The sequence below is a fragment of the Coloeus monedula genome (assembly GCF_965178545.1).
Source record: "Coloeus monedula genome assembly, chromosome: 16".
Taxonomy (NCBI): domain Eukaryota; kingdom Metazoa; phylum Chordata; class Aves; order Passeriformes; family Corvidae; genus Coloeus; species Coloeus monedula.
Window position 1 is genome coordinate 14,210,737 of NC_138796.1, and position 10,434 is coordinate 14,221,170.

General features: G+C 51.3%; 1 protein-coding gene across 1 annotated transcript; it reads left to right on the plus strand.

Annotated features, from left to right (window-relative positions):
- Window positions 1-1,676: 1,676 nt before the first annotated feature.
- INTS15 (integrator complex subunit 15) lies at window positions 1,677-9,657 on the plus strand. The gene is made up of 6 exons (XM_082291971.1): window positions 1,677-1,891; window positions 2,765-2,986; window positions 4,319-4,484; window positions 6,184-6,711; window positions 8,376-8,415; window positions 8,958-9,657. The coding sequence occupies exons 1-6, from the start codon at window positions 1,700-1,702 to the stop codon at window positions 9,163-9,165; spliced, it is 1,356 nt and encodes a 451-aa protein (XP_082148097.1). The 5' UTR covers window positions 1,677-1,699; the 3' UTR covers window positions 9,166-9,657.
- The last annotated feature ends 777 nt before the right edge of the window (window positions 9,658-10,434 follow it).

Here is a 10,434-nt window from a genome sequence, read left to right on the forward strand (position 1 = left end):
GGAGCTCCTGGGGGGTGCGGGAAGAGAGGGGAGCAGGACCTACCTTTGGTGTCGTCCAAGGACTCTGGAAGGGGAAGGATCTGCACCTGCATTTATTGGAAAGGGACACTCTCACCTTGCCAAGTGGTTTCCCAGCCAAGGATCATGTGAGGCCAGAGGCTCCATATGGCATTTTTCACGGAAGCAAAGGTCTGCTCAGTGAAAAAAGAACCCTTTCAACCTCTGCCAGTGCCTCCCACCACAGGTAAGGCCGAGAAGGGATTAAAATGCCAACAAGAGCTCTGCAAGGTGAAACGAACCCCAGAGACCTCTTGTGGGGATCAGCAGCTCCCCAATACATGGCATGGGCAGCTCTCACTCATCACCAGACACAAATTCTCTTAAAAACTGTTTATTTCACCAACACGAATCATTCCCATCAAGCACCCCACATCAACAAGCTGTGAGTGTGCTGGACCTGGCAGCAGCATCCCAGTGTGATCTTTGGGTGTGAAGCCAAGCTGGAAGTCACAAAAAATGACGAATCTCTGCCATGGTGCCCATTCCCAGACCTCCCCAGGAGGTCACCTGGCTCAGGCCCCATCCCTGGGAGGGCCATGCCGTGCTGGGGGGTGGCAGCCCCTCACCCCGCCCACTCCCACAGCTCCCACAGCCCTGTCCCAGTGGCCTTGGCTGAGGTCCTGGTGCTCCTGGCCTCCAAAGGCAGCTGCTGTGTTTCCCAGGAGAGCCCCTGCAGTGTGCAGTGTTCCTTAGGGGGCTGGGGGGGCCCTGTCAGCCCCCTCCCCTGGAGCCAAGCACCCCCCAGAGAAGGGGTGCTCCCCATAGTGGGATCAGGGCTGGGCCTAGACCCCCCCCAACAGGCTCCCCAGGTTGGACCCAGAGCCAGGCTTACTCAGCCAAGACCCTCCACGGTCAATCCCTCTTTGGGTCAGGAACCCCCCCCAGGGGCCAAACCCAGGACCAATACCCTCCTGAGCCAAGGCTCCCCCAGAGTCTGTCTCACCCAGGCCAAGACCCCCTCAAGGTAGAGTCCCAGGGCTTAACACCACTTCTGGGCCAAGACCCCACAAAGACCAGACCCCTTTCATTCCAAGACCACCAGGTCTGGACCACCCTCAGGACCAATACTCCCCCCAAGGCTCAGCCCCAGGGCAGAACCCCCAGGACCAAGACCCCCCCCAGGGGCAGATGTCTCACAACTCAAGACCCCCTGAGTCCACCCAAGGACCAGCCCCCGGGGCCGATATCCCCCCAGGTCCAGACCTCTCCAGGCTGAGACCCCTTGACTCAGCCCCAGCCCCGGGGCCAAGATCACTTCAGGGCCAAGCTGGCCCCCAACGTTGAGATCCCCTGGCTCAGTCCTCCACGCCAAGCTCCCTCCCAGGCCCAGGTCCCCCAGCCCAAGCCCCCCTGCCCGTCCCCAGGCCCGGTTCCCTCCCGGCCGAGCCCCCCCACCCCACCCCCACAGGCGGGCCCACTAGGGGGCGCTGCCGCCGTCGGCATCGCAGGACCCTTTTAGTCCTGGCCGGGCCGCCGTAGCGCCTGCCCGTCCGCGCCGCCGAGGGGAGGCCGCGCCGAGCGGGGCCGGGGCCGGGGCCGGGACCGGGATTGGGACCGGGATCGGGATCGGGATCGGGATCGGGATTGGGATTGGGGCCGGGACCGCGATTGGGGCCGGGTCTGGGGCCGGGTCGGGGCCATGAGCGATATCCGGCACTCGCTGCTCCGGCGGGACGCGCTGAGCGCCGCCAAGGAGGTGCTGTACCACCTGGACATCTACTTCAGCAGCCAGCTGCAGAACGCGCCGCTGCCGCTCGTGGACAAGGGCCCCACCGATCTGCTCGAGGAGTTCCTCTTCCAGGTCCCCAAGGAGCGCGGCGCGCCGCCCAAGGTGCGACAGGGATACCCCGGCAGAGAGGGACAGGGGGCCTGGGAGGCGGACACAGCCCCGGGGAGTGGGGATGGAGGGCAGGCCCCAAGAGCTCAGGACAGGATCCCTGCTGGAGCCTGAGGCCTCAGAACAGGACAGGTTTCCTCCGGCGCGAGCTGCTGCTGCTGGAGATTGAGAGCTTAGGTGGGCAGGATGGGGTTCCTGAGGGTCTGCTGCTGGAGACTGAGGCCCCAAGAGGACAGCACGGGGTTTCTGGGGTGCTGGTGACTGAGGTTTTTGGCAGGGAGGGGGCTGGCTGGCAACTCCCTGATGGATTGGCCAGGATTCAGGGCCCCGAGGAGGTGTGGTGGACCTCGTGGCCCTGGGGACTGCCCACAGCCCCCTAGTGCTGCAGCCGAGCCCTACCAGGATTTTTGGGTGGGCATGGGATGGAGCTGGGATGGGGGTCTCAGAGACCAGCAGTCAGAAACCACAGCTGCTGGTGACTATTGGGGTACATGGCCCTGCAGCCCTGTGTGCTGCTGAGTCCAGTTCTGTCCCCCCAGCTGCCCAGCAGTGTCCTCGGTGCTGTTCTTTGCAGAGAAAGGAAGTGTTTAACCCCCAGTAGCGTCAGTCTCATCTCTCAGTTGTTGGGCAGCACTTGCAGGTGCAGCTTTGGATATTCAGGTGTTCAAATGAACCTAGAGCTTTTCAATGTCACCAGATAAATGCAGTGGTGGTTCAAGAAGCTTGAATGTGTGTGCTGTGCATAACAATGGAGTCCCTCACCCCGAAGGGAAGCTCTCAGCCTTTACTGCTCCTGTCTTTTCACTTGGTTCTTGGTTCTTCAAGGGGCTCAGTGTATTTTACAGCTTTGCTTTTGCTTTCTTTCAGAAACTGAACCCACTTCAGGAACTTCAGCTCCTTGAGATCATGTGCAATTATTTCCAGGAGCAGACCAAGGATTCAGTCCGGCAGGTCATTTTTTCATCTCTCTTCAGCCCCCAAGGGAACAAAGCAGATGACAGCAGGATGGCTTTGCTGGGGAAGCTGGTTTCCATGGCAGTGGCTGTCTGCAGGGTTCCTGTGCTGGAGTGTGCTGCCTTCTGGCTGCAGGTACAGCTCCTGTGCAGGCAGGGATGGCTTGGGGAGGGAGTCAGGGAGTGCTCCAGGGTGGGCACAGTGAGTTGGGCCACAGCTGGTCACAGGCAGCTGCTCCTCCCTGGCAGTTTCAGCTGATAGAGCAGCTGCCCACATGTCTGTGCTTGTGTCCATTCCTGTGCTCTGGCATCGTGGAGAGCTTTGCCAATCCATTCATGTGCTGCAATGTAAGAAAAAAAATGGGTGGTTTTTTTCGTGTCAGTGAAAGTTTTAATATTCCCCCCCAAACTCTGCATATTGAAAGGGCTCAGTGTAGGGTTTGACCAACACAGGGAACAAACCTTGGCAGTTCATGGTCACGTTGCCTGAAGAAGCTGGCTCTAGAGTTTGGGAAATAAACCCTTCCTGATGTGCAGGTTTGTGTGTAGAAGAGGCAAGCCCCTTTCTTGAAATTTGGGCACAAAATACCTGTGTCTATCTTCTACGAATGCAGTCAGTTGGGGATCTTGTCTGTCTTCTCCTTTCCTATTGAGATTCCCCACTGTGGGCTTTGGGAAGTGCACCTTTGTTCCTGCTGCCCTTGGGGGATGTGCTGAAGTCACCTGGTTGGCAGAAGGGCAAGAGCAGGAAGGCCGTGCTGGAAGGGAAGGGTGGGAGGAGGCAGACCAGCACTGTTTCCCTGGGGTCCCTTTTCTCCCACGTGGTGAGCCTTTGGGAGGGCAGGATGGGATATAACCTGGATAGCAGGAGAAGGTGTATTTTTTTTTCACATGGCAGCTTTTAAGTGATGTGAGGATTCTGCAGAATATTTTCCACACTAAAAACAGCAGGCATGGCAACCAAACTAATTGCTCTGGGACTGAACCAGCTGAACTACAGGCCTATGTCAGAATCATGTAATCATGGAATGGTTTGTGATGGAAGGGACTTGAAAGCTCATCCCATTCCACCCCCTGCCATGGGCAGGGACACCTTCCACTATCCCAGGTTGCTCCAACCCCTGTCCAGTCTGGCCCTGAACACTTTCAGGCCACTTTCAGCTTCTATGGACAACTTGTGCCAGGGCCTCACCACCCTCACAGGGAACAAATGTTGCTGAAGTAGTAATAAAAAATCTCAAAGTCAAAATATTGATCTAAAAGGTTTCAATTTTAAACCACAGATACCATAAACTCAAAATATCACCATCTATTTTAATATTGCAATACAGTGATTGTATTTCTGTGTGAGTGTGTGATGTGCTGAGAGAGAGCAGCCACAGTGCCACGTGGGGAAGGTGGGGACACAGCTGCTGAAGCAGCCTGTGACAGGGTCTAATCTGGTGTCCCCTGTGTGCTGTCCCTGCAGCGGACCCCAGCTGTGTTCTGTGTGAGGCTGGCCCGAGCCCTGGTTGATGACTACTGCAACCTGGTGCCAGGCTCCATCCAGACCCTGAAGCAGATCTTCACTGCCAGCCCTCGCTTCTGCTGCCAGTTCATTACATCAGTCACAGCTCTCTACGACCTCTCTTCAGGTAAGTGTTCCCCAGCTGTGTCTCTTCAAGTAAGAGGTGCAGTATAATGTCACACTAATTAACTGTTGCAAGAGATGTAACTGCTGGAATCCTAAAGAGGTGTTACCACGTAATTATTGCCAGAAGCAGCTCAGGGGTGTGGCTGTTGCCTCATCTGGCGCTGGGGTGGGAATAAAAATAACCACTCTGTGGCTGACTTAGAATTCCAGCATGGTTTGGGTTGGAATGGACCTTAAAGCTCATCTTGTTCCACCCCCTGCCATGGGCAGGGACACCTTGCACTAGGCCAGGCTGCTCCAAGCCCTGTCCAACCTGGCCTTGAACACTTCCAGGGATTTGGAGTCCACAGCCTCTCTGGGTAACAACGGAGAGTCTTTGCTGGAGAAGCAGCCAGGAACATGTGACCCAAAGGGCGTTGTCCTCCACAGAGGGCAAAGGACATGGGGACCTTATTGTGTGAGCAGCTCTGGGAGTGAAAGTTGATCTGTCTGGGCTCAGTCAGCCCTGAGAGAGACTCAGGGCTGCCTGTCAGTCCGATCCCTTCCAAAAAGGGGAGAAACACAAGTTCTGAATGTTTGCAAGCTGGAGGACGATTTCTATGGAGCAGTGGTGAGAAACACAACAACATATCTCCAGGCCACTCTTTTAACTGTGTGACCTGCCAGTGGTACAACCTGTCTCAGGCTGTTGCTCAGACACTTGTAGGTGTCTAAAATAAGATTGATTTAGCTTTATTCAGTGACAGAGAGCTCATGGTAGACCAGAGAACAACCATACACTAAATACCCACACCACCTATAATCCTGAAAAGCAAATGCTATTATTGATAAAGGAAATGCTTTGCACACTCTTCTCCAGATAAACAGCTTGGCATTACTGAGAGTGAGAGAGAGGTTCAGGCCTCAGCCTTTATGTTGTTTTTATAAAGTATTTGGTAGAGCTCAGAGCATGTTTTATATCCCATCATCGTGTCAGAAGACATGTCAGAAAGGAAATAATTTGAGTCATAGGAAGTAATTTTTTAATTCCTTAGTTTATTTGAGATGTTTTTGGTGACACAAGAAAAGGGAGCTTGCTCTTCCAGTCCAGCATTCCCCCTGTGACAGGATGATGTGTCAGGGTTTCTGTTGTCTGTAGTCAAGTTCATGACCGTCTTTCACTTCTCATCTGAAGCTTTACATAATTTTATAATCCTTTACATGTCATGTGATTGTGTTGTTGCACTGAGTTTTTCCACAAGATGTGTTTGTTTAGGTAAGTAAGTATTGAAAGAAATTAGTTAAATTATTGATACTTCCTTCTCTTCACCCAACACGTTTTTCCTATTTCCCTTGCCCATTCTACTTCCTGTGGCAAGGGATAAATGGAGACTGCAACTAGGGAAAAAATGAGCAGATGATGGGTGGCAGAGAAGAAAATGGCAAAAGAAGCTTTGCTGGGAAAGGGGATAAATATCAGCGTTTGGTGGTGTCTTCAGAACAGGTGGGGAAGAGGAAGTTGACATGAGCATGGTTGTGTCTTCCCTGGAACAAACTACCTTTGGTGTCTTGAGAAAAACAGCAGAATTGGGGAAATCTGAAATTGTAACTGTGGCAGTGTAGGACGTGTGTGTGTGTGTGAGACTAATTAGAGCCTAAATTAAAGTCCTGTGCTTCAGTGCAAGGCTCAGCTTGCCCAACAATAACTTTCCTATCTCCAGATGACCTCATCCCTCCCTCGGATCTGCTCGAGCTGATCGTCTCCTGGATCTTTGAAGACCCTCGCTTGATCCTCATCACCTTTCTGAACACTCCCATTGCAGCCAACCTGCCAATAGGGTTTTTGGAGCTCACCCCGCTGACCGGACTGATCCGCTGGTGTGTGAAGGCTCCCTTGGCCTACAAAAGGAAGAAGAAAGCCTCTCTCTCCAATGGACACGCTCCCAACAAAATTGCCAAGGACTCAACTTCAGGAGAAGACAGGGATTGCCACCAGCTCTATTCCAAACTGCATCTGAGTGTCCTGCAGGTTCTTATGATGCTCCAGGGGCATTTAACAGAGAAAAACCTTTATGGGCGCCTGGGACTGGTGCCCTTTGACCACGTGGTTCCTCTGGTGGAGGATATTAACAGACTGTCTGATGAACTCAATCCTCTCAATGCATCCAAAGAGATTGAACTGGCTCTGGACAGGCTGGCTCAGGCTTTGCAGGTGGCCATGGCATCAGGAGCGCTCCTGTGCACCAGAGGTGAGTTGTCTGTGGGGCTGGCAGAGACCTGGCATGGGATTCTTCTCCTCAGGGGTGTAGAAGTTGTAAGAGCCAGTTTTGGGGTGAGGGGAGTAAAGATCAAGGTGTTCACAGTGCAATTAGTAGTTTGCCCCTCTTAGAAAGTGATAGTGCATGAAATAGCTCAGTAAAAATAGCTGGATGGAGAGTAAAAAAGGAGAGATCACTGCTGTGGGTGAGTCAGGCATTGCTTTGCAGAGCTGGAGACTGATCCACAGCCCTGCACTGCTCACCAGGGGGTTGTATCTGGGTGTCTGGCATGGGGACAATTTGTTCCCCTCAGAATTGCCTGTAGCTATTTAGAAAGCACTGTTTGGTTTTGCTCCAGTTTAAGTTCTCTGAGTTTGCCTGCTGGAGGAGAGTCCATGAAGCGCATAAAGCCCTGGGTGGGTGTGCTAGACAAAGAATTTGAAAAGCAAATAAAACCTCTTCATCTGAAAATTCTGGGACTTCAGCTTGCCTGTAATGAGACCCCATTACAGTGTGTCCAAATTCAGTAAAAAGGCTGCTAACGTCGCTTTTGTCTGGCTTTCCTGCCTCCAAAGCCAGTTCTTTCCAAAAGACATGCAGAGATATAAAAGGGAAGTGGCCCAACACAGGGCAGGGTCAGCCACACAGACTCTTTTCTTGTTATATTCTCTTGAAAGCAGGCAATTTTAGGTTAGACCAGAAGTCTTGAAGCTCTCCAACAGCTGGCAGACCCCAACTGCAGAGAGTGGCCTCTGCCTAAGCAGGGATCTGATGCTTCTGTCCTGGCTGAGCCAGTGCTGCTGGTCAAATTTCAATGTTCTTCTTCCTAATCTTCTATAAAGTAGCTCTGAGTGTTATAAGAACAAGCAGAAATTGGAGGGTTTTGATCGGAGGGCTGATTTCAGCTGCATTTGTTCTTAGCTGGTACATTCTGAGCACTTGCTCTTACTGTGTAAGGAAATTCAGTGTAAGGCACTGCTGAAATACCTGATTTTTTGGGGGGCGGGGGGGGATTGTGTTTATCTGCAAAGGCAGGAGTTTGTTCTCAAGCTATTCCTGCAAACACTTTATCGACGGGATATGTTGTTAAATTCCTTATTCTGCTTTAGCAGAAGTTTGGAGATGGTAAAAAAGGTGCAATTTCTAGTTGATAGATTCCAGAAAAAAAACCCCAACCCATTCTTTACAGTAGCAGTGGTTAAGAACCCCCAAACCAATAAAAACAGGCACTGGGTAACCTTTGCCTTGCTTTGACCTGATGCCTTTCCCATCATAAAATGCCACGTTCAGTGGGCAGAGTCACACCTTGTACTTCCTATGTCTCAGGTACTTCTTGTTGGTGTATTGGTATTGCAAAATCCATCCTAAGTCTTGTCTGTCTTAATTGTCAAACATACAATAAAGGGTCTGGTGGGGGAAAGTTAGTAAAATGGAGAAACATTTTCTCTCCTCTGGAGGTTTTGGGCCTGAGAGAGGGATTCTGGATCTGTTGCTGACTAATGATGGTGACAGATTACTGATTATTCAGTAATCAGTAATTATTCAGTAAAATTACTGATATTTCAGTAATCTGAGCTTCCTAGAAAGGACAGCAGAGACGAAAACCAATCTAATTTCTGCTTTATCCTTATTGTTAATCTTCTGTCCTCTTTCAGATGACTTGAGGACTGTGTGCTCCAGGCTACCACATAACAAGTAAGAGACCTCTTGCAGCTGTGTTGGCTTTAATGTGTGTTCCAAGAGACTCAAGGGCTGCTGAGACAAAATCTCCTATAAAAATCTGTCTTTGTGGAATTTGGCTTTTATTCACATGCACTTTAGCACAAGGATGAAGGTGACACAGTGCTAGCTACTTCTTCCCTGGATTCCTGACAGAAAGGGGCTTCAGTGCTCCCACCTTTAGGTGATCTTGCCCAGCCTGTGTTAGAACAAATGCACAGGAAAGGGAAATGAAATTCCAGCAAGGAACCTGCCCCTAAATTGTCCCATCCCTAATTCCCCACTGATTTTACCTGACTCTAACCTCAGTTACTTCTTGGCTTTTTGCAAAGAGTAGAGCTTAAAAAAAAAAAAAAGGGGAAAAGGGAAAAAAGTCTTCTGGAAGCCTATAAAGAACCTAATTATGTCAGTATTCTCTTGGCTCTCAGCAGTGCCGTGTGTTGGATGTGAATTGTCCTTAGAGCTACGACAAAAACTCCTCTAATAATCCTCCCTCCCGTCTGAATTTCTTTCCACAGCCTGCTCCAGCTGGTGATTTCAGGTCCAGTACAGCAACCAACCCACGGGGCTCTGCCACCAGGATTTTACCCCCACATCCACACCCCTCCCCTGGGGTACCCAGCCCACGCCGCGCACCCGGCGCTGCCAGCGCACCCCGCGCTCCCGGCTCACCCCGTGCAGACCTTCATCCCAGGAATGACATTCCCATACCGGCCTATCCGCTAGCCCGCAGAGTGTCCCAGCTTCCCCGAGTCTGAGGAAGCCTCACAGACAAAAACTAAACGCCTGAGAACCACATTTTCCTCTTTGAAGCAAAGCTGAGCTCTGCCCACGCCAGGGATGGGCCCCTGGGCAGCGCATGGGCGGCTGCAGTGGGTTTGGATGTGGGATGCAGACACCGAGGCAGATCCTAGGGACTAAAGGAGGGGATGGGAATAGGCAACAGCAACTCCAAACCTCTGCAGCGTGTGGAAATGTTTTTGCTCCAAGGGTATGATGTTCCTCAATCGTGTGTTTTGGGGCTGTTCACGGCACAGAGCCCGGCTGCTCAGGCTCTGGGAGGGCCAGAAGGGAAGGCTTTGTGTGATTTTTTTCCAAGCTATTCCACTCCAGCCTGCTTGTTTCTTTGTAAATGTTTGTATCTATAGCTACAGAGTATGTGTACACTGTATATTTTTGGAAGACACACGTTTGTTTCGGAAGCACACGGTAGAGTAAAGCAGCACTTCCTATTAAAGGAAACAATTTAAGAAGCATAAAAAAAATCTGCCACTTTCTTTTTCAAACAATAAGAAGAATTAGAACAGTTTCAAACAATTGGATTCTTCTCTTTTCCAGTGATTAGAAGGTCCAACTTGTCAGGCCTGTACTGGGGTGGGGACAAAACCCCTCTGTGGCTGCAGTGACCCATTGACCTCCCTGCTGGGGAAAGACCCTTTACACACCTCAGTCAGTGCTTCTTGAAAATTTGGGGGTGATATCTGGGGTGTTTTGTTAGTTCTGGCTGGAAAACTGGCCAAAGGCTGGCAGTGTTGTGCTAGCCAGCTCTGAGCTCAGCAGGGGAATGCATGGAATCATCCCGGGAAGGACAGCAGAGCTTGCTGCTCTTTGCACGACAGCCAAAGGTGGTGTCCAGCCCCTTTATGGTGTCTTGCTGTGCTTCTCTGAACCCCCTCTGCAGGATGAAAAAGCAGGAAAAAATGAGTTCTTCCTACACATCAGAGATGGTGGCAAAGACCTTTGCTGCTGCTGTCCTTGTGTGAGGAGACGCAGTACCTGCAGTTCCACAGGGGCTGCAAAACAAAGGGTGAATTAGCTCGAAGGTGGGAAAATCTGATTTGAATGGAACAGCTAGAAAGGAAACTGGAAATGGGAGGTTAATGACAATCATGGAGCAGTTAGGGTTGGAAGGGAGCTCTGGAGATCACCTAGTCCAACCTCCAGTTCATCTAGCTGAATCCATAATAAAAATAATGTCTTTAACTTTTGGTCAGG

Coding starts and splice junctions, on each gene's coding strand:
- INTS15 (XM_082291971.1), top strand. CDS start 1,700: ATGAGCGATATCCGGCACTCGCTGCTCCGGCGGGACGCGCTGAGCGCC. Junction 1,892..2,764: donor AGCGCGGCGCGCCGCCCAAG/GTGCGACAGGGA, acceptor GCTTTCTTTCAG/AAACTGAACCCACTTCAGGA. Junction 4,485..6,183: donor TCTCTACGACCTCTCTTCAG/GTAAGTGTTCCC, acceptor TCCTATCTCCAG/ATGACCTCATCCCTCCCTCG.